Source organism: Balaenoptera ricei, chromosome X, assembly GCF_028023285.1.
Source record: "Balaenoptera ricei isolate mBalRic1 chromosome X, mBalRic1.hap2, whole genome shotgun sequence".
Classification (NCBI taxonomy): Eukaryota; Metazoa; Chordata; class Mammalia; order Artiodactyla; family Balaenopteridae; genus Balaenoptera; species Balaenoptera ricei.
The window spans coordinates 106,234,839-106,258,919 of NC_082660.1; the positions used below are offsets into that span (position 1 = coordinate 106,234,839).

The following is a 24,081-nucleotide window of genomic DNA, read 5'->3' on the forward strand; positions in this document are numbered from 1 at the left end:
TTTGTAAGGTAGGATTTAATGCTTTAAGCTTATACAATTCTTCTGCCATTTAAAATCAGATTGTTTTGGTGCCCCGGAGAGAAGAATTGCTCTGGGAAGTTGCATTAACTCCTTCAGCCCTGAGGAAACCATTTAGTCACTTGTTGTTTCTGAGAACTAAATAATACCCGTGTCACCTGAAAGATTTAAAATACCCTTTGTAAGTGGCTCCTTAGTCTCTGAAAGAACGACTCATTCCTTCATTGTAACCTGAAAGAAATCCAAGTGTCAGAAGACACTGGGAAATGGACTTAAGTTATACTTCTAAACATCGATACTAGAGGTTTTAAATGTTAGGAAACCAATATGATATGGGTTAAAAGTTGATGGTTGGAGCCACTATATTAGGATGTGGCTGAAAGGGCAAGGGGTGGATTGAGAGTCCTTTCTAGCATATTCCTTGGGAAATTCTTGCTGGCGGCATTAAGAGTCTTGCGCTCTAGTTGAATTCGATATACCATGGGTTGTCTTATTCTTTTGCCCAGGGAGCCCACCTTGACCCCCTGCATTTCTGACTGCCCCATGTTTATACATGGCTCCATAACGTTCCTTCTGCCAGCTTTACTTAGGGTTACTTCCCCCTCAAGCAGCCTTTGGATCCTTCTTCTGCACGTGACCAGTGAAAGGAAACTAAGTGTATTAGAACAAGTCTTGTGTTAGTGCTGGGAGATAGATTGCATTCCCGTACCTCTTAAAACCCATGTTCTTGACAATGTAAAATGGGGCTGTGGAGGGTGAGATTGTCCAAGTGTGGGTCAGCCATTGCCTTTCACTGACCCCAGTGGATGCTGCTTAATGGAAAAATATGATCAGGGTTCACCCTATGGAATCATTGCTTAATATTGTAGATGACTCATTGGAACTAGTGTGTTAGAAAATCACTTCCAGATGTGTCACAGAAACTTTTCCAAAAGGGAGAACTAAACTCTGGGAAACTGCGTTAGTTTTCTTTTTTCTTTTTATGCTCTTAGCGCCAGAATCAAATCTTCCTGTAGAGGGTTAGTCAACATATATTTGGAGTTCTAAGTAGTATGATCCTGTTCACTTACTGTGAGACTGGCTCCCATCTTCTCTCAATGATGAATGGTCTGGAAGCCTTACCTAGACCCTCCGGCGCTGGCCTCATTCTTTATCGTTATCAGCAAACATCTATGGAGCATTCCTATGTGAAGGCTCGTTGCTAGGTCCTGTGAAGGGTGGAAGAAATATCTAGTTGAAGAGCAGTAGAAGTACGGGTGATACAGCAACGTGACTGAGAATGTGAGCTCTGGTGTCAGCGTCTGAGTTGAAATGCCACTCTGGTTGGAGAGTGTTGAGAAAGTTACTTAACTTTCTAAATAAGTCTCAGTTTCTTGGTCTATAAAATGGGAGTGACAGTTGATAATAATACCTACTTCATGAGGTGAGCCGGAGGCCTAAATGACACAATTCATGGTAAACGCTTGGCATCGGCTATGTAAGTGTTAGCTATTATTATTCATCTGCTTTGTCCCCATGTGTAGTTTGGGTGTGTTCGTGTGTGAAAGAACATGAAATATGAGTTGTTGACTGATGCCCTCCAAAAAGCAACTCCAGTGTATGCTTTTGTGAGTTTCTCTTTAACGTGATCTCACTCCAGCAGAGAATTCGCCGGCCTCTCCTAGTCAGTGAATTTTGAGTTGGGCTGTCTGAAAAGAGATAATGGGTTGTCATCTCTTCAGAGGCACAGGATGACAGATCTTGCAGATTACGCAATGATCAGAAGGAAAGTATTCATAAGTAGCACAGCCTGGAGCCCTTGTAAAAGCCCAGCCTGCTTCAACAAGGTGCCATTGGTAACTAAAATCTTATGATTTCCAGCCTACTTATTTTTTCACAACTTACCTGTTACCATGTTGCATTCGAGCAGTTTTCTATTGAATGTGTATTCTTCCCCCAGATCTCAAATCAATATGTGTGTTTCTATACTAGAATGTGATCAAAACATTTTAAAAACTTGCAAACTGCATCAGAAGAGGAAAAGATCATACCCATAACCGTTAAGTAGAAATTGGTGTCTCTACTCATTTTGAAGAATTAAACATGGTTAGGAATTTGTGAAACTGCCACTGAAACTACTGTAGTGGTTACGAGCGTTCATGCCAGAGTTAAACAGCCCTGGCTTTGAATCCTGAATGAATGAGTTTTCTATTGCTGCATAGCAAATGACCACAAACTCAGCAGCTTAAAATAACACACACTTCGTATTTCAGTTTCTCTGGGTCAGAAGTATGGGCAGGGCGCAGCTGGAGTCTCTACTCAGGGTTTCACAGGTGTTGGCAGGACTGTGGTCTCATCTGGAAGCCCAGGGGCCTATTCCAAGCTCCTTCAAGTTGGCACAGATCAGTTGCTTGTGGTTGTAGGACTGATTGGACCCGTTTTCTTGCTGGCTGGCAGCTGGGGGTGGCTGTCAGTTCCTAGAGGACAGCCTCAGGTCTAGCCCCATGGACCTCTCATAACACTTCTGTCTCCTTCTTTAAGGCCAGTGGGTGAATCTCCCTCTCCAGGAAGGGCTCAGTTCCTCTCTCAGGGTTCACCCGATTAGGCCAGGCCCACCCAGGATAATCTCCCCTTTGATGACCTTGGAGTCAATTTATTACTAACCTGATCAGGGGAGTGATATCTCATAATATTCACAGGTCCTGCTTACAATCAAGGGGAGGGAATTATACAGGGTGAGTAGACTGGGGGCAGACCTCTTAGGGGGCATCATAGAATTCTGCCTACCATCCCTGCCCAACCTCCCTTAGTCTCAGTTTTCCCATTGATAAAATGTGAGCAATGATAGTATTTTCTACCTCACAGGATAATTGCGAGAATGAAATAACACGCGTAATGCATTTAGCACAGCACCTGGTGCTTAGCAAGCTTTCAATAAATGTTAGAATGGTAGAGAAGAGCTACTTTTCTTCCTCCCCTCTTACCTTTTCTCTCACACCAGCCATCCCATAATGTGATGGCTTTGAAGGTAGAGCATGTGAGCATAGGCTAAAGGAGTTGAGGGTTTTTTTTTTTTTTCCTAACGATTTAAGTACAAAAAAGAATTTCCTAAGAGTAAAGGTGAAATTTCTAAGACAGTTGTTTTGCAATGTCTAGGTGGAGGCCTTCCTACAGATATCCTTCTAATTTGATTCTTTGCTAAATGAATGCATGTACAGTACTCAGTTCACACCCTGGGGTATGAGATATGCTTCCTAGTTAAGGGAAAAGTTTCAGATAGTCTCCTTATGAAAAAATGGTTTGGTGGATCAGTGATCTATAATGAAAATACCTTTGATAACAAATGCTTACTTCGTAGAGCAGGAAATATCAATTTACAGGACCTGCGGTGGGTTTCTAACCTTTAGTCTTAGAGATATTCAACAGTTTAGCCTCACAATAGTCCTGAAATTTAGACTGAATTTATTCACATTCCAGGGGATTTGAGTGTGGTGCCATGGTCGTCCCTAGAAGAAAATTCCTATGTGGTGCTTCTTCTGATTGCCTGTAGAAACTGATTAGACTTCAGAAATACTTGGAAAATAAATTCCCACGTGACAAAGAGTTGTTTAGAAAGCCCCATTTTGCCGATAGGAGTAAGGAGGCAGAGAGGGAGGAGGGAGGAGAAAAGAAATGAAGGGCAGAGGCATACAAAAGGCAATGCCTGAAATTTACAAACAGAGGGAGTCACTTCCTGAGAGTTTGAGTCTTCAAGAGGGAACTGAACTTGGGTGTCACTTTCCACAGTAACGACTTAAACAGTCCATTCCATTCAGCAGTAACAAATCTGCGTGTTGATCTTGCATGTGAGAAGTTTGGAAGTTTGAGTGTGTATAGTCAAGAACCAGCCAGAGAAGGGGTTAGGGTGAAACGTCTGCCTGGTGGAACTGGGGAACCTTAAAAGTCTTACAGGATCCCATGTCCCCACCCACCATCCTGACCATCCCCATTGAGCTCACCTACCACACCCAGCATGAGTTCCCTTTCTGGGACTCTCGCTAGCATACAAGTGTCCTACAGCACTAGCTGCCTAGGAAGGAGCCAAGTTGGGGGAGGAGTTATGAGTTGTTACCTCATAGAGAAGACCTCAATTCTTGTTCCTTTTCCCTTGAAAAGGAAGTCTACATAGAGGTATGAGGATTCCCGTCCCCGTCTATACTTTATTTTTTTAATTTTTTAATTTTTAAATTAAAAAAAAAATTTATTTATTTAATTTATTTATTTTTGGCTGCGTTGGGTCTTAGTTGCTGCGCGCGGACTTTCTCTAGTTGTGTCAACCGGCTTCGCATTGCGGTGGCTTCTCTTGTTGCGAAACACGGGCTCTAGGCGCACAGGCTTCAGTAGTTGTGGCGCGTGGGCTCAGTAGCTGTGGCTCGCGGGCCCTAGAGCACAGGATCAGTAGTTGTGGCGCCCGGGCTTAGTTGCTCTGTGGCATGTGGGATCTTCCCGGACCAGGGCTCGAACCCGTGTCCCCTGCATTGGCAGGCGGATTCTTAACCACTGTGCCACCAGGGAAGCCCCCCATCTATACTTTAGGCTGTCTGCCTATCCCCTAAACATTTTACCTGTACTTTCTTTAAAAAATAAAGTTAAGAACTTTTGTGCATCAGAGGACACTATCAAGAGAATGAAAAGGCAACCCACAGAATGGGGGAAGATATTTGCATAGTGTATACCTGAAAAAGGATTAATATCCAGAATATATGGAGAACTGCTATGACTCAACAATGAAAAAACAAACAACTCGATTTAAAAATGGGCCAAGAACTTGAGTAGACATTTCTCCAAAGAAGATAAACAAATGGCCAATAAGCACATGAAAAGATGCTCAACATCACTAATCTTTAGGGAAATGCAAATCAAAACCACAATGAGATACCTCTTCACACCTATCAGGATGGCTGTTATCAAAAAAGTGGAAAATAACAAATGTTGCAGAAGATGAGGAGAAATTGGAACCCTTGTGCAATACTGGTGGGAATGCAAAATGGTGCAGCCACTGTGGAAAACTGCTTGGCAGTTCCTCAGAAAGCTAAATACAGAATCACCATACGATCCAGCAATCCCACTTCTAGGTTATAAACCCAAAAGGACTGAAAGCAGGGGCCCATACAGATACTTGTACACAGTGTTCCTATCAACACATCCTATCAGTGTTTGTATCATATTATTCACAGTAGTCAAAAGGTGGAAACAACCCAAATGTCCATCAACAGATAAACAAAACATAGTACATATGTACAGTGGAATCATATTCAGCCTTTAAAAGGAATGAAATTCTGACATGAGCTGCCACATGGATGAACCTTGAAAATATCATGCTAAGTGAAATCAGCCAGACACAAAAGGACAATTATTGTATGATTCTACTTATATGAGGTACCTACAATAGGCAAATTCATAGAGACAGAAAGTAGATTAGAGGTTCCTGGGGGTTGGGGAGAAGGGGGAGTTAGGGTTTAACGAGTACAGAGTTTCTGTTTGGGATGATGAAAAAATTTGGACATGGGTAATGGTGGTGTTGCAGAACAATATAAATGTACTTAATGCCACTGAAGTGTACACTTAAAAATGGGTAAAATGGTGAATTTCATGTTATGTATATTTTACTGTAATAAAAAAAGCTAATAAAATTGATTTTATGTTTTTGGATTATAATAGCAATACAGGTTTGTGCTAGAAAAATTGGGGGAAAAGCAGAAAAAGAAGAAAAAAATCACCCATAATCCCATCACTCAGGATACAGAAATCTTTAATGTTTTCATTTGACCGTATTTACTTTTAACTACTCTCCTCTTGTCAGTAAAATGGCGCTCACTTTCTACCACTTCCTGTATAGGTAGTACAGTAGCGCCTACTTATTCCCCCGTGAAATTTTGGTGCCTTAAACAATCCCCAAACAGAAAAGAAATAGTAGTGAAAGAAGGAGCCGCCGTGGCAGGCATCGTGTCTCAAAGCTGTTGAGCACATCATGGGGACTTAATAGGGTCAGCAGGTCTGGCTTCCAGCTGCGGTTCTATGAAAAGCGTATAAAAGGGCTTTAAGGTCTTTGGTCTTTCTCATCTACACACTGAGCCCTGGAGCAGCGTCACATTTAGCCACGGATTCAAGTCCCCCTTAGACAGAGTGTGGCTCTTGCTTTAAGAGAAGGTGAGGGCTCTTAACTCTTGCAGTCACTGGCTGCCTCAGGGCCTTCCTAAAGGAGCTCTGGCCACGGGTCCCCGAGGGAGAGAAAGATGCTGAGGCATTGCAACGGGCTGCCTCGGCCTGCTTGCCCGATGACCACCTCACTTACAGCCTGCAGGCGGCTGCTGTCAGGTTGAGGTGTTGACAAGAAAGCAGGGCCGAGCCTTTGACCTGGCCAGAGGCTGCGGCTTCTCCAGTCGATGCCAGTATGTTCCAGGAAACTCTTGCAGGGTCAGGCCTGGATTGCTCCCTCAGAGAGGCCTCCAATGGTCAGAGGAAGGAGGAAAGGCCTCAGTGGTTTAGCGAGGGATGGGATGGCTGATAGAGAAAGCTCTGAAGCATTTCACTGGGCTTGGCCTTGAATTCTTGCAAGAGACTTATTTGCTTTCCTGCTTGAAAATGGGATAATGTTTAAATACGGGATGAAAAAGTGCAGTGGAGGGAGTGGACCTGAAATGGTAAGAAATCTTGCAGTTGGCTCATCCTCTGCCTATATATATTTAAAGCAAAGAAGCAATAATTCTGTTTTTCCAGAATTATCTTGATTGTGAAATATGTAAGCAGTGGCGGTGAAATAATTACACTCCTTAAACACAGCGGAATTCCACAAGCAAACAAGCGCTGTCCTTTGAACAGTCACCACCATAGGAGACTACACAATTATTCCCTAATGTCATTGCTCAAAACACGGGGAATTTCCCTCAGAATGAGTTTATGAGTCATGTGAGGTGATCCGGGCCTTTACTGTATAGTCACATCTCGTGTATTTTGTTTTATCACCTATTTTTTTTTTTTATATCATTAGGTGAGAGTCCACATTTTGGTAATAAAGGAGAACCGTCATTTAAAAAAAAATCTGACTTCTAGTGGTCTAATCGTGTTCCTCCAAGTCTATAATTACGTCATCGTTGCCACCTGACCCCCTTTTTTTTCTGGTTGATATAGGTCCAGTCATTTTAAGCTAAAATGTTCTCTTTCTTAGGCTGGAACTTCACACAGCCTATTGAAATCCCTAGAATTTTTAAACACCTTGTGTGAGAACTTGGATAAGGATTTACTCTTGACTTTTGGAGTGGTATGTCATACACATAGCGGGTGCTCAAGAAATATTTGTTGGTAGATGCGCTTGGAAATCAAAGGGATTTGTGAACACTGGTCCCAAATTCTTTGTACTCTGAAGTTTCTCTTATATTATTTGGAACACTGTAACTATCAAAAATCAACAGTATGAATCCAATTTAGAAGGAGACAAAAATTGAAAAGAGATTGAGAAACATCAGTGATCCTCTATGGATGATGGGATTCTAAGGAACTTTCATTTTCTTTTTTACATTTTTAGATTAAAGATTCTTCAGTGAACATGTATTGCTTTATAACGACACAAAACCAGTAAGTCTTATATAAAAATAATGCAATCTGTATGAAGCTAGTAAGGCAGTAGATCTTAGCTTTTCTTGGGTCACACACTCCTTTGAGGTTCTGGAAAGCTCTGGATCCTTTTCCTGTAAAGGTGTACATACAACATTTTCCATATAATTTCAGACTTTCACAGATCCCATGTAGCCCATCCAAGGATCACTTAGGACCCTAGATTAGGAACCAAATTAGGAATGGAGAAAGCAGTACCCAGAAAGGAGTTGACTGCCAAATAAATGTGGCAGGATACAGGGTTATATGAAATTTGGTAACGTCAGCGTGGGGACATCGGATTCAGTAGAACAGCCCTTGCAGCAAGCTATGCAAGTCAACCAGGACGCCATTGTAAGAGAGGGGATTTTCCATTCGTGAAACTTCAAGTGTCCTGTTCTCTTTCAGGTCGTGGGGAGCTGACAAGGAGTAAGTAAAAGCCTTGAGGGTGGGACTGAGAGCCCAACTGAGCCTAGGATTTGTATCCCTGTAAATGAAGGTCTTGAGCAATCAGTCAGGCTCTTGTCCTGCAGCAGCAAAGACAGGCAAGCAGGGGGTTTGATCTAGAGCTGGGGAGTGGCCATGGATGTGGTTCTGAACGACAAGGGACTAGTGAGAGGGCTGTCGGCCATGGGGTCCAGGTTGAAATGAAAATGAACACAAGACAGGAATGCGCTGTAACATGGAGAGAATGGGCAAGGGTGATGTTAGCCTAGTTGGAGATTGTCCTGGGGAGAAGGTGTGGAGATTCTTTTCTAGGAAAGACATAGTTTTGCCATTTTGACAGTGGTTCAGCCACATAATATAGGTAAGAGGCTTGTAGAGGCAGCGTTGTTCTAAGTCTGAGGTCTTGCAGTGGCATTGCACCGGATGAGGAACGTTGCAAAATGGGGATGCTTAGATAAGGGTGTGGGGAGTGCTTCTTGCTAGTGCTTCTGCGCATGTGTGGCGGGATGCATTTTGGATTACTTTTAGGGAAGGAAGCCAGAAAACATACCAGTAGGCACATTCAGCACACAGTAAATGTGAGCTCAAGGGAAGGGAGGGATGGGGAGAGAGAGGTTGTTCAGGAGGAAGTTTGGCAGTGGGAGAACTGTTACCAGCACAAAATGAGTTTTGCTGGAGTCATCAACTTTCTCTCCAGTTTAATTCAAATGCCCAACCAACACGATTTTCCACCTCCTGAAACTTTACATTTCTTCATGTAGGTGTGCCTGGTTCTGTGAAAACTTCATATATGATGTTGTGAATATACCAAAAGAGAAATGAATGAGTGATGATTCACATTATTAAAGTGTTCAGTAGCCTGGCTCCTTTGGACAGCTACCCAAATGTGTGTATTTCAGTGAGCATTTTGTAGATGGTGATCATCTTGAAAAATTGGAAGAGGCAGGAAATCTTAATGTTGAGAGTTAGAAAGATAATGACAGCACAGGGAGATCAGCTCGGTGCTTTGCATCCACCTAGAGGGGTGGGATGGGGAGGGTGGGAGGGAGGGAGACGCAAGAGGGAAGAGATATGGGGATATATGTATATGTATAACTGATTCACTTTGTTATACAGCAGAAACTAACACACCATTGTAAAGCAATTATACTCCAATAAAGATGTTAAAAAAAGAAAGAAAGAAAGAAAGAAAGATAATAACAGTGGATTCATAGTTTGCTCATTCAGTCATTCAAGATAAAATTTGGGGGTGCTGGGGATAGAGCCACGAATAAGACAAAGGCTCTTGAATCACAGAGCTTTCATTCTAGTGAGGGGAAAGGCAGAAAAGGAAATGGGCACCTCAGCACTTCATCCTGGGACTAAGATGGGGAAGGAAGTTCAGGCACTAGCTCTGGGTTTGAGGAGGTGGGTAGCAGTGGGTAGGAGGGAGTGGCCATTTGCACCTAGAAAGATGGGCAGCTTCATGGAGTCTTGCAGTGGGGCTGGGGGAAGAACTGGCAGAGGAGCAGCAAAGGTGGGGTAACAGGGCCCATTAGGAGATCTGCCCACGGGGGTTGGAGGGCCTGGGCTGGAGGCTGGGGGTGGAGGCCAGATCTTATAAGCCTTGCTAAACGGTTCAAGCTTTTTTCTGCAGGCTATGTTTTTTATTTTAATTAAGAAAATTTATTATTAATTATATTAGTATATTATGCATTCTCCAGGAGAATGTAGTGACTTTCCCATTTTTACCCCAACGTTTTTCTCTGCTTCACAAATCACCAACTCTGCAGGCTATGTTGAACCATTAAAGGGGTTTAAACAACGGAATACTGTGATCCAACTTACGCTTCATCGAAAATTTAACCATTCTAAATCAAATTAGCCATTGAGAAGGTGTTGGAAACAAACTAAGTGCAGATTGGCAGTTGATCTTTTCAAAATAAAATGTTCAGGCGAATTTAATCTCAGTCCCAAGGAAGATGCAAGCAAGTATTTCTCTCTTTATTTCTCTTTTAAAGAAAAGCTCTTCACAGAAACAGAGCCCTCACTTTATTTTCCTCAGTAGTTTCGTGTGCAACTCTAAATGAGTAGTTTTCCATAATTCAGTGTATTGCTCCTGGACAATGTAGACAATGGGGCAAATTTTCAGCCTATGCTGTCATTTTATGGATTAATTTCCATTAGCGCTGACCTTCTGGCTTGCAGTGCATAAATATGAGTAAAACATCTGTTCATGTCATCCCCCTGCTTAAAAACCTCTGCTGGCTGCCCATTGCCTACACTAGGGAACAGTCCAATCTCATGGCCTTGGCATCTGTGGTCCTCCGTAAACGTGCCTTTCCAGCTCTTCCCGGCCATTTCTCCTTATTCTGTGCATCCCCAGACTCCTTGAACACACGCTTTTCATCCTCGTCTATTACTTCCGCTCTCGTCTTTGCCTGCAATGCCTTTCTTCACCTTGCCTGCCATGGGCGTTTTTATTCAGTCCTTCAAGGCTCAGCGCACATGCTACCTCCTCTCTGAGCTTCCTTCACCCGTGGAATTAATCTGCATCCCCACAGCACTCTCTGTGTCCCCTGTCTCTTATCCCATCGTGTAGCATCTTAGTTCCCCGACCAGGGATGGAACCGCGCCCCCTGCAGTGGAAGCTCGGAGCTTTAGTCACTGGACCGCCAGGGAAGTCCCTATCCCATCGTATCTTAACTCTCTGTTGAGGGCGTCTGTCTTCCCTTCAAGCTCATGAGTTCCTGAACGGCAGCATGCACATCTTGCCCACGTTTGTTTTCTCAGCTTTGTAGCGCACTGCCTCTGGCACGTGGTCGATGCTCAGTGACCGTCAGAACTAGGCTGTGTGTTTTGTGTTTCTGTGTGTAAGAGCTCCAGAAGAGCCCTCAGGGAGCTACAGGGCAGCAAGCCTCACTTGTTCCAGGCCTGCCAGTGGACTCTCTCCTAACCATTCTAGTGAGGGGCCTGGTGGTTGCTGTACGGGGAACTCTTCTTCCTAAATAGTGGAGGGGTTTTTTAGGTATAAGGAAGTGAAACTGGATAGGTTATTTTTTCCCCTGGCTTTCTTAATAGCTTTGTTGCGATGTAATTTGCATACCATACCACTCACCCATTTAAAGGGTCTGTGTCAGTGGTTTTTAATATATTCACAGATATGTGCAACCATCACATCGATTTTATAACATTTTAATCACCTCAAGGTTATTCACTTAAGAACTTCAAAAAACCTTTCATAGGGGTCAACCCCTAAGACTCTCCTATCAAGTGGTATCTCTGATGATACAGGTTTGTCATAGGGAGGGAATTGGCTTAAAGAAGGAAACAAAGGCTATATACAGGCATTTTTTAAAGAAGAAGTTGTGTAGAAAAGCTGAATAGCCAAAGGATGGTTAAGCAAGGGATGCTGGTCTGACTTAACACCCTTTCCTAAGAGTTCAGAGAGGCCAGGCTCTAGGAGCTGTACCCCAGTGAGACCCCATGAGGCTGGATAATGTGGACAAGAGCTGGGGAGATAATTGAAACTTCTTAATAGGAGAGTAGGTTTTGAGCTTGATTATGCTCCGCTAGAGCAACATGGGAGTGATTGTAGACTGAACACTGAGCACGGTCTGCCCAGGATGCGTTAGGGCTGGAAGGACAGTAAAACGGATCATGGTCAGGAAGATCATCTATAGATTCCTGCCTCAAGTCATCAAAAGGCAGAGCCTTCTGGAAGAAGGTCTGCCTGTTTAATCACAAGTGGGTAGATAGGATAAACATGGCTCAGGTCACCATCTACTGGAATATTATACCAAGACATAGGGCATCTCCTGATATTTTAAAGAGGTACACTTAAGAAAAATCAAAGGAGCTCTCTATTTATTTCAAATAGCTTTTAGAATGTATTATCTCATGAAGTGGTATAAACTGAAAATACTGGTAAGGTTCAAAAAAGGCAGAGAGAATTTCAGTTAATGGATAGATCCAATATGACCGATTATGGAAAATGAAAATATTTGTAGAAAAGTGCGTTTTTGCCCCTGTCAAGGTTGGTTTTCAAAATGGGGCCCATCAATTTTCTTTACTCCATTGTCAGGAGCAAATTAATGGGATGGGTAGACCAGTGGTTGGATCCAGTGTGGAAAATGATGTGTGGCTGGCTGATTTATAGATTACTGAGCTTTTGTAATGAAATAGGCTTGTCCTGCTGTTTTCAAATGACACAAACAGGACCTTTGGGTTTTTATGTTTTCATGTTTTCATGGAATGTAAGTAATCTCCACATACCTATAGAACATCAGTGCACTTTACATTTTGTTCTGCTTAAGAATGCAAGGTATGTTATGGTTCTGTTTGTCAAACTCAGGAAAAAGTCAACAAAATTTCTTTTTTTGTCATTACTGGAGTGGGAACGAAGATCCAAGGCAGGTTATAAATTAGTTGATGGGCACACAATCTAATTTCTCCTTGCTTGAATGAATTATCTGTAATAATTTTGTATGTCTATGTGAACTTGTTAAATTCTTTAATTTGTTAGAAAGAAAGCCATTATGTGTAACCAAGGTGCATTTTCTTTCTTTCTGTCAATAATGGCTTGCTAAAGAATAGAAACAGTGTTCTTCTAGTTTCAAAAAGCTACTTTGCCATTCTCTCAATTTATTCAATCCTTTCTTTTCATTTTTACCTCTTGTTGTCTTATCTTTGAGTCATTTAAATACTAACTAGCAGAAAGTGGACACAAAATGTAAGGAGTGATTGAATTCAAATCAGTTTTCCTACCTGTCAGCCAGCATATTGAGTAAACATATAATTATCAGTTAAAGTGAAGTTTGGGGGCATAGAGTTCATCGAAATTCTATTTATTCATTTGTAGATAATCTAGATTATTTGCGTAATATTTGAGTTGGCTGTAATGAAAAACACTTGTTAACCGAGTTTGATTTAATCATATAGTACATATGAGACTTGTTTATTTTGTGATTTAAAAAAATAATATAAATTCTTTGTAGGTTTTAAAAAATAGTTCTTGAGTTTATATAAATAACCGAATAGACTTAGAAAAGGGAAGTAATTTGGCATTTAAAAAGAATTCCTCCCTATGTGAAAACTCTAAACAGGGAAGAAAATGAGTTTTATTTTTCCTCAGTTAGATTTACATACCTTTAGAACCTCATTTTGCTGATTTCTTGGAATCAGAAATTAAATTCAAGCTGGGATCTGAAAATGAATTCTGAAAGCCTTAGCTAATCAATGACTTGTCCCTCTCTCCTTGTGTGCTGCCATTTTGGCTTGGAAGGCATACGTGTAGGATCAGTCTCTTTGTATTATTCAGCTGCTTATCCCTCATAAACCACAAAAGCTTCTGGCTTTGTAGTTCTCACGGCTGTCTTCTAGGTTCTGTCTGTAGAGGATACCGAGGTGAATTAGACACGGTCCCTTGATGATATCTTACTGTTGTTTTCTTGTAATCTGATTCTTACCCACTTGAAGTCAAATCTGCCAACTCCTTTCCCCAAAGTAAAAGACCTAAGGTGCTAATCCCTACTCATTGATGGCAAATGCTAAATTGGAAGCAACAGCTAAGAAATGTAAAACTCCTTATCCAATTACATTACAAGCTCTATAAGCCAGTCATGCTCAGCATCGTCAGGGCCATGAGAAGGCAAGATCTCACTTTGGTAAAAATGATGGTGTAGTTCAAGTAAGCGCTAGCAAATCCTAAAATGTCAAGTCCATCCAAGGAAATTAAACATGGTAGGAGGGACTTCCCTGGTGGTGCAGTGGTTAGGAATCTGCCTGCCAATGCAGGAGATATGGGTTCGAGCCCTGGCCGGGAAGATCCCACATGCCGTGGAGTAATTAAGCCCCCGAGCCACAACTACTGAGCCCGCATGCCACAAGTACTGAAGCCCAAGCACCTAGAGCCTGTGCTCCGTAACAGGAGAAGCCACCGCAATGACAAGCCCGCGCACCGCAACGAAGAGTAGCCCCTGCTCTCCACAACTAGAGAAAAGCCCGTGCGCAGCAATGAAGACCCAACACAGCCAAAAATAAGAACAAATAAATTTATATATAAAAAAAAAAACATGGTAGGAGTGAAGGTGGGGAAATGTTTTGTTTTTGTTTATGTGTGTTATGGTTAGGAGTACTGGCTCTGGAGTCCATCAGATATAGATTTGAATCCCAGCTCCACTAATGTGTGACATTGGACCTGCCTGAGCCTCAGTTTCCTCGTCTGAAAATGGGCATAATAAAAGAACCTCCCTTGCAGGGTTTTTGAAGGAATTAAGTGAGATAATAGAAAATGCTTAGCTTGGTGTATATTGATACTCAGTGTAAAGGACAGCGAATGTACAAGGCACTCTTTCCCCCTCCAGGTGTTTACAATCCCGCTAAGGAGACTAATATGCAAAGTACCCACAATGCAATTACAGCTATATGTGAGAAAATGCCACAGTGGTTGGGAAGGACATTATGAGCTGTGGGTGAGAGAGGTTGGAGGTTGGGCTGTCACAGGAATGATGTGAGAGCCAAGGTGTAAATTAGGAATAAGCATGACCCAGTGGTCTCATAAAAAGTATGATTTTCCCTTTAGCTCTTAGCTTTAAGAAAGGTCAGTGTCTTGAATGTGATCTGTATGTGGGTTTTTGTGCCAACATTTGTCCTGAAAAACAATCTTTATTAAAATGTGTCTGTGTCGGGCTTCCCTGGTGGCGCAGTGGTTAAGAACCCTCCTGCCAACGCAGGGGACACAGGTTCGAGCCCTGGTCTGGGAAGATCCCACATGCCGCGGAGCAACTAAGCCCGTGTGCCACAACTACTGAGCCTGTGCCCTAGAGCCGGCGAGCCACAGCTACTGAGCCCGTGCACCTAGAGCCTGTGCTCTGCAATGAGAAGCCACCGCGATGAGAAGCCTGCGCACCGCAACTAAAGAAAGCCTGCAAGCAGCAACGAAGACCCAACACAGCCAAAAATAAAAATAAATACATTTATAAAATAAAATAAAATAAAATATGTTCGTGTCTATTTTGCCAAGTCGGTTGTACTAACTGAAAAGATGGCCTTCCCTCCCCTAGCGTCATCATCAGATTATATTAATTCAAAGCTTCTTCGGTACTTGAGTTCCTTTTGGGAAAGAGGGAAGGAAATGAGCTGGTGAAAGGTAATCATATGATTGAGAAAAGACAAGGTCATAACAAAGTCAAATACTCTTGACGTGAACCTTATGAAAAAGTTCCTTACAGTTATGGTTCCTTTGTTGCCGTGCTGTGTAGGGTCCCCCTCTAGAGATCTCTAGTCTGCAGTGGTGACGTTTCTCATTTCTGCTAGTCACAGCCCAAATTTTGCTGCTCCTCATCGTCATACACCACTCTTGACAGTTACCTAGTCTCTGATCTTACAGAATTTATCAACTAAAGTAGAAGACAAGATGAAATGATCCGAGGCCACGTATACCCATACAGGGAAATTCTTCTGACTGATATAAATGTGAATAGATGGGCTTGCACACTTTAATGTGCAAGAACACTTGTGCAGTCGCTCTGTTGGAAGAAGATGTGGTATCAGAGGGTCTGACAGATGCATGGAAGCCAAGTGGTGCTTCAAGTTATAACAGCTTCTGTGATCAACTTAAACGTCTTGGGTTTATCCACCTCCCGCTCTAGACCGTGAGCTTCTCAAGGGCTAGCACACAGCCTGGACCTTAGCAGGGACTTGATAAGCATGCTCTACCACCAAACCCACTTTCTTTTCTGTGTTGCCGGAAGCAGCATGTCCCCAGTGGCCATTTTGAGCGCAAAGTGTTATTTTGAGCTCTCTGGAGAAAGCGCTCCAAACCCTGCTCCAAATGTCTGAAACAAAAGGGGAGCTAAATCCCTTAGGGGGTCTGGAGACATTCCCAAGGGAGGGAGGTGGGGGAAGGATGGGAAGGAGAGACTTACAGAGTAACCCCCTCTTTTTGAGTCTGTTCCTTCTTTTCTAAGATGGTTGTTATTTTTAATAAGATTATGTTCAGATGCCATTCAAACAGTCTGATCACAATACTGCAAAAATCAGCTTCTAACTTTTGGGCTAAATCATTCTCCTTCTCAAACCAGTCGTTGCCGTGCTCCGTCTGGCACCAAAACTTAATGTGGAGAAGCGGGTGGCCGTGGGAGATTTTTGAACTGCTAAGCCTTCTGCCTCCTCTGCTCTCCCTCCCAGTGTGATGCAGAAGGGATTCTGTGAAGCCAGTGTTCACTTCAGACTTGCAGAAGAGACATTCTTAGAATTCTTAAGGAGAACTAGTTTCTAAAAGTCGAAAATTTACCAGCAAACGAGTGACCTTTGGTGTAATATCTAAGCAAAAGTAACCCAGGCTGATTTTGCACTGTTGACACGGAAATATTACACGATTATGATTGCTTTTTAAAAATGCAATTGAAATGATATGCTTAAGTTTCTAATGAGAGCATAAACCGGCTTACTGGTAATGTGCGCTTGTAAATACATGAGTGGTTGGAGGGTTGACTGTATACCTGCATATACATATTTACATATCACTTTAGGGTCGCAAGCTTGGTTTTACATTTATACATACATAGTTAAGATGATGAAAGATCAGTCATCCTGTACAGTGGATGTACAGGGGCCACCACAAAATCATAAAGTCTTAAGTGTTTGATGCTGTTAGTGACTCCCGGTAAGAATCCATTGCTTCCTCTCTTTGTACCAAGAAGCAGACTGTAACCGAATCTGTACTGATGAGTTCCCTTTTTCAGTCTCGGTCCTTTCACTCTATGTTAGACATCAGAAAGTTATCTCCATTTGCGGAATTGTGCATTTCTTCACAATTTGAGGGTTTACACAGGGAAGTCTATTTAGATTTGGTCTGAGTGGCCTAAGTCTGGAAGAGTGTACTGTGTCCTGAACCATGGTACAAAGGTTGACATTTAAAAGTTTATTTTTCTAGGGATTAGGAAAATATTGACTTATTTTCCTTTGGGGGGCTAATATAAAGCTTACTGTTTCAATAAATGTATTTCAATGAAAAAGAGATTTGATTTGAAGAAAAATATGACGTATATGATAGTGCAGAAGTTGTGGCAGAAATCTTGAAGATTGTACCATGAGTAAGTCGAGTTTGGGAGACACTTAAGAACAGAAAAAGGATCAGTAGTTGGAAGACTTGGACTTGAATCCTGATTCTACCGCTAGATGTAGACAGCTGATCTTAAGCCTCCGAGCCAGTTTCTTCATGTACAAAGTTGAAATGATAGTATTTTCCTTGTCTATTTGATGAGTTTTGGTTAAGAAACAGGTAGAATATATGTTGAAAGTGTTTTCTTAAGACTGCAGAGTCATCTTGGAGTGAAACAACCACCAAAAACCCTAATAATGTGAGCAGCAAGTTATTTCAAGAGAGCTCAGGAATCAGTGAATGAGAACTTTCAAAGGCAAACCTTTTTTTTTTTTCCCCCTGCATGATGAAAACTGAGTAGGTTCCAAATTTAGGCTGACGGTTTTCCTGTCACTACTTAGGAAGAGAAGACTGAAACATATGCTCGCTTCTCTCCAGATTATATAAATGCTTTTGCCTTTTACTTAACGCTGCTACAGAACTTATAGAAGGACACAGTGGGACCTTGCTATTATTTGGGTGTTTATAAACTACTGATTATTATTTTTTTAAAAAATAAATTTATTTATTTATTTATTTTTGGCTGCATTGGGTCTTTGTTGCTGTGCATGGGCTTCCTCTAGTTGCGGCGAGCGGGGGCTACTCTTTGTTGTGGTGCACAGGCTTCTCATTGTGGTGGCTTCTCTTGTTGTGGAGCACAGGCTCTAGGCACAGGGGCTTCAGTAGTTGTGGCACATGGGCTCAGTAGTTGTGGCTCGCGGGCTCTAGAGCGCAGGGCTCAGTAGCTGTGGCTCGTGGGCTTAGTTGCTCTGTGGCATGTGGGATCTTCCCGCACCAGGGCTCGAACCCGTGTCTCCTGCATTGCCAGGCGGATTCTTAACCACTGTGCCACCAGGGAAGCCCTAAACTACTGATTATTATAACACAGTTTTCTTGCGTTAGGCAAAAGCACCTTTTCAGGCCAGTTAGTGCACGAACTGGCAGGAAGGCAGTGCCCAAACCTGAGAGAAAGACCCTTTTTGTGTGTGATGGAAGCTTTATTTCGGGTAACCCTGTAAGTCTGATAATCAAATGATAAAGCCGAATAGGAAAGTTAGATAAGGGTTATGTTCTAGACCGCCGGGCAGAGCTGCCATTAAATCATGGTAATTCTAAAAGTCAAAGGTTTTCCTTGTCTCTGATGCCAACAGAGTTACAGCTGAATCCTACTGACAGCTTGAATTGTGCTTTTAATTCCGGGGAGAGGGCTGGAGAAACAAATGGGGATTGGAGGCAGCTGGGGGATGGGAGGGGGCCCTTAATCCTTCTCTTTTTCTTTTTGTAAAAATGAAGCCTGATTCACAGGCCTAGATCTTCTAGGGGAAGGTTTGTGGGACCCAGAATAGCCACCCCAGCTTCTTCTGCAGTTGAGCTATCCCTGACAAAGGAGTAGGAGTGAAGACCGAGAATGCTTAGTTGAATCAGTTTTCTATGAAAAGTGAAACCTCGTTTTCTGTAACATGAATATGTGGCCTTTGAAACACAGGGAGAGCTGGAAGTGTCATTTTTAGAAGGCATATACTGTACATTTAAACAAGTGATTCATTTTGACGTACCCTTTAGCATAGTAATTTGACAACTAGGTTAGAAAGCTGAAGGAGGATTTTCTTTTTCAAAGTTACTTGGAGCAGGTACCTGTGAAATTATTGTGCAGAGGAGATTAACAGATGCTAATTCAACAGGTTAAACAATGAAATTGGAGGACTGTTTTTGCAATCTGTATTGGGAAGATAGTTGGCACCGAAAGCAAACCTTTGAAATTATTTTCAGTCTCTAAGGCTTGCCTTTTTTTTTTGTTTTTAATCGGGGTATAGTTGTTTTACAGCGTTGTTAGTTTCTACTGTACAGCAAAGTGAAGTAGAGTTCCCTGTGCTATACAGCAGGTTCTCATTAGTTATCTATTTTATACCTAGTAGTGTATATATGTCAGTCCCAATCTCCCAAGGATTGCCTTCTTAGATGGGGCTTTATTCACTTAACTTCTCTGAGAAATTGATCACAGACTCTAAGTGTTAGGGCTCAAGCTGCAGTCACAGTGTCCTTTCACTTGGGTCCACGAAACATGGTAGATATGGGACAAGGGGGTCAAATGTTCCTATCAGAAAAATCTCTGAGTTCACAAAATAGGAGTTTTTTTCCTTTTATTTCAACTCGTTTTGCACGGGTATCCATAGACATGATAGGGATGATCTGCTTGATTTGATCTCATGGGTCAGTAAATCCAAATTTAAGACTTGAAATGAAATATATCTTTGTTAGGATCTTTTGTCCCCCAGATTTATTGAGATACAATTGAAAAATAAAAGTATATATTTAGAATGTACAGTGATTTAATATACATATACCTTGGGAAATGATTACCACAATCGAATTAATTAACACATCACCTCACATGGTTACCTTTTTTGTGTGTGTGAGAATGCTTAAGATATACTCTCTTAGCAGATTTCAAGTATGTAATACAGTATTGTTAGCTATAGTCACCATGCTGTACGTTAGATCCTCAGAACTCACTTAACTTATAAGTGAAAGTTTGTACCCTTTGACCAACATCTCCCCGTTTTCCCTCATCCCCCTGCCCTTGGCAACCACCATTCTACTTTTTTTTAGATTCTACATATAAGTGATACCATACTGTATTTGTCTTTGTCTTTGTCTGGCTTATTTCACTTAGCATAATGCCTTCAAGATTTATTCATGTTGTCGCAAGCAGCGGAATTCCTTCTTCTCTATGACTGAACAATATTTCATTGTATATATGTATACATCACGTTTTTAAAATCCATTCCTCTCTTGATGGATACCTAGGTTGTTTCCATGTTTTGGCTATTGTAAATAATGCTGCAGTGAACATGGGAGTGCAGATATCTCTTTGAGATAATGATTTCTTTTCCTTCAGGTATGTACCCAGAAGTGGGATTGCTGGATCATATGGTAGTTCTATTTTTAACTTCTTGAGGCACCTCTATACTGTTTTTGTTAGGACCTTTTAGACTTGTTGAACACTGATTCTCATTCGTTAGAGTGGTTTACTCTCACCTAACTAATCTTAAAGAGGAAACTCTGTGACGCCCTTCAGATATGGAACTGCGATATAGCTGTGACCGTGTATAAAAACGGTTCTCAAAGGATGGTTTGGATACAGTATACTGGAGACTGCCTCAAATACTATGTACACAAATACAAATATAACCCCTATTCCATTATGCTGTTAAGTTTTAATATATCTTAAATTCATCCATTATGATATTAAGTTTTAATATATCTTAAATTCAAGTTTTCTTTATACAGTTTTCATTATAAAATTATTAAGAAAAATAATTTAAGTAAAACATTATTACTAGAAATCACTAATATATACCCGCCTGGGTTTCCAATAGTGTGTTGAGACATGGCTCTGGTAGAATCTGAACATCTCCAAGTTCATTCAACACTAATGACTGGATGTCTACTGAGTGCCAGGTACTGTTCTAGGTGCTAGGGTTATAGTGGTGAACAGATGAAGGGAAATCCCTGCCCTTAAACAGGCAGAGAGGTAAAATAGACAGTGTATCAGATCAGGGTAAATTCAGTGAAGGAATAGATGATAGGAAGGTAGGCTATTCCAAGTTCAGTACCTTGAACTTTAGTATTTTCCTGTATTTCTCAGGGGAGGAAAGGCTGTATGAGGTGGAAAGAACAGAGACAGTCACAGACTGTCACAGACTCAGGTTTGAATTCCAGCTCTGAAGGTGGGCAAGTTCCTTAACCTGTTCTGAGTCCAGGATTTCTTCATCTGTAAAATGGCGACAAAGATTTAATCTATTTCATAGGGTTATTATGAGTCTTATGTGAAAAAATATAGAGAAAGCACTTGGCACGGTGCCTGGTATCTAGAAAAGGCTCGGTAAATGCTCTTATTACTTATCACTAACCCTGCTCCTTGTAACCTTGGCCTCGGGCTGTGGCCCCACTATCAATGGCCGGGTCACCTGGGAGTCCCACAGGGATCCCCTGACTTTGCCACCCGGAGCCTCATCCTCTCATGCCCTGCCCATTGGCTCAGGCATCTCCAGTACCCATGCCTGCCCCAGCTATTTGGAAACTTGAGACATCCTTTGGACAGCGTGCCTGGTACCAAGTAGGCACAGGAATGTTGATACTTTCTCCCCTTTAGTTACCCAGTGAATAGTGCATACTCAGTAAATATCAACTGACAGGCTTCCATATATGCCACTTTGTGTTTTGCCTTAAATTCAATAAATTGTTGGGAGGCACACGGATAAGCAGAGTACAGGGCTGTCTCTCCTGAACTCTTGTGTTTAGCAGAGAGATCTGTGTTTATATGTATGTATTCGGTGTGTGGGTCTAATGATGGAGAATATTTCTCTCATAAAAGTGTCTCCTTTAATTGCTGAGTATCAGTAATCCCTTCTTTGGTGAAATAATGTATCTTTGACACATGACGAGGAGGAACTACTCTCTCATGAGTTTGACAGTATTAACTTTCTTTTCATCTCTCATTAAGGAAAAGACCAAAGTTGTTGAGCCCTTGGACTATGAGAATGTTATCACCCAAAGAAAAACCCAAATTTACAGCGACCCCCTCCGAGACCTGCTTATGTTTCCAATGGAAGATATATCTGTGAGTTTGCAAGCACTTCTTTAAAGAACAAAACTGCATTTTTCAAGGCGGTTCATAGAGCAAGGATGTTCTTTGTCTTCTAGATCTCGGTGATAAGTCGTCAGCGCAGAACGGTGCAGTCCACTGTACCAGAGGATGGTGAGAAGAGGGCCCAGAGTTTGTTTGTCAAAGAGGTAAGAGGCTCAAAGGCCACAGAAGAAAATTCATCATTCATTCATTTTAAATATACTGTATTTAGGGGCTTCCCTGGCGGCGCAGTGGTTGAGAATCTGCCTGCCAGTGCAGGGGACACGGGTTTGAGCCCTGTTCCGGGAAGATCCCACATGCCGCGGAGCAACTAAGCCCGTGCACCACAACTACTGAGCCTGCGCTCTAGAGCCCGTGAGCCACAACTATTGAGCCCACGTGCCACAACTACTGAAGCCACGCGCCTAGAGCCCGTGCTCCACAGCGAAAGAAGCCACCGAAATGAGAAGCCCGCGCACTGCAATGAAGACCCAACACAGCCTAAAATAAATAAATAAATAAAAATTAAAAAAATATATATATACTGTATTTAAAATGCTCTTTCTTGGGGATATCTGTATGTGTATGGCTGATTCATTTTGTTGTGCAGTGGAGGCTAACACAACATTGTAAAGCAACCATACTCCAATAAAATTAATTTAAAAATTTAAAAAAATAAAATGCTCTTTCTTTAGTGTAAATGGAAAATAAAATTACTAGAACTTAACTGACCTACATAACAAGTCTATATGATGTGATATAGAGGATATAATTTAAATACTTTCACAAGTAGCTTGTATTCATAGTCTTTTTTTTTTTTAGAAGGCAAAGGACATTGTTTACTTTTATTTATTTATTTATTTATGTGGCTGCGCCGGGTCTTAGTTGCTGGCATGCAGGATCTTTCTTGTGGCGTGCGGGATCTGTAGTTGCAGCATGCGTGCTGTTAGTTGCGGCATGTGGGATCTAGTTCCCTGACCAGGGATCGAACCCAGGCCCCCTGCATTGGGAGTGTGAAGTCTTAACCACTGGACCACCAGGGAAGTCTTTTTTTTTATTTGAACACTCTTTGGACTTGGAGTCAAGAGTGTCCAAGAGAACATATGAATTGGTATTTATTGCCACCAACTGGTTTAGGAAGACACGGTTAATCCCCAAAGGAAGATCCCAGTACCAACATTCCCCAAATGATTTTTAAAAGTCTTTCAGCCTATTACCAGACATAAAAAAAGCAGATGTACATGTACTTTTCCTACATTTCAAATTAAAGATTCTTATTTTCTTTCAGTGTATTAAAACCTATAGCACAGATTGGCATGTGGTAAACTACAAGTATGAAGACTTCTCTGGGGACTTTCGAATGTTGCCATGGTAAGTTTAGAATTTAAGGGAAACTTTCAAGAGGAGAGTTATTAAACATTTTACCTTTTTTCAAACCATTTGTGAAGCTTCTCAATTATAACATATAATAAAGCAAAACCTCAAACAACCAGCATGTTTGGTAAATGTATTTTGGGTAATTGGATATATTTTAACTTTGCTCATTGAAATTTTTTCCAAAATGGACGAGTTCACTTTTTGGCTTTGGTACATCTATGTTGACCATAAAATCATCTTTCTTTGAATCTGGATAATGTAGTGAGCATTTTCTAGTGCTGTCAATGAAAAAGCTAGAAGACATTTGGCTCAGTTTGATGGCCCCAGACATCTCTTGACAAAAGTACATCTCTTTGAGTTGCGTTGAAGGGCAGCCGTGAGCACCCTGGCCCAAGATCCAGACTGTCAGGGTTCAAATCTTACTTCTACCACTTCCTAGCTGGATGACCTTGGGCTAGTCACTCAGTCACTTGAGCTCTCACTTTTCTCCCCTTTCTCATCCATAATACTATTAACCTCACAGGATATCATACAGGAGATGTTTTGGAGAAATAAGACTTGGTGTAGCCTTTTGTAGTTTTCAAGGCACTTTCCCAGACGAGAAAACTGAGTCTTAAAGATGTCCTGTAAAGCTGAGTGCTAAGATGATCAGTCCAGGGTCATACAGCAAACAGACGGAAGAGCCAGAATGACCTGATGTTGCTTTTAGGCCTGGGAAAGATAAGGTCCCACCACCAGTGACAGCTCTGGCACACATTCCTTGCAATTTCTGCAGTCTGGGCTTAGTTACGTCTTTGCTGCTGGCTGCGCATGTGGGAGTCCTTTTACAAAAGGTAATGCAAGTTTAGTCAGAGGGGAGAATCTGACTTTGGAA

The 24,081-nt window shown here is 41.8% G+C and overlaps 1 protein-coding gene across 3 annotated transcripts in view; it reads left to right on the plus strand.

Moving 5' to 3' along the window:
- Positions 1–24,081, plus strand: part of DOCK11 (dedicator of cytokinesis 11) — a 196,636-nt gene that overhangs the window by 18,400 nt on the left and 154,155 nt on the right. For all 3 annotated transcript variants that reach the window (XM_059909928.1, XM_059909929.1, XM_059909930.1), the window contains exons 2-4: positions 21,708–21,824; positions 21,908–21,997; positions 23,119–23,201. In XM_059909928.1, coding sequence (XP_059765911.1) covers positions 21,708–21,824; positions 21,908–21,997; positions 23,119–23,201 — 290 coding nt within the window. The remainder of the gene's footprint in view (positions 1–21,707; positions 21,825–21,907; positions 21,998–23,118; positions 23,202–24,081) is intronic.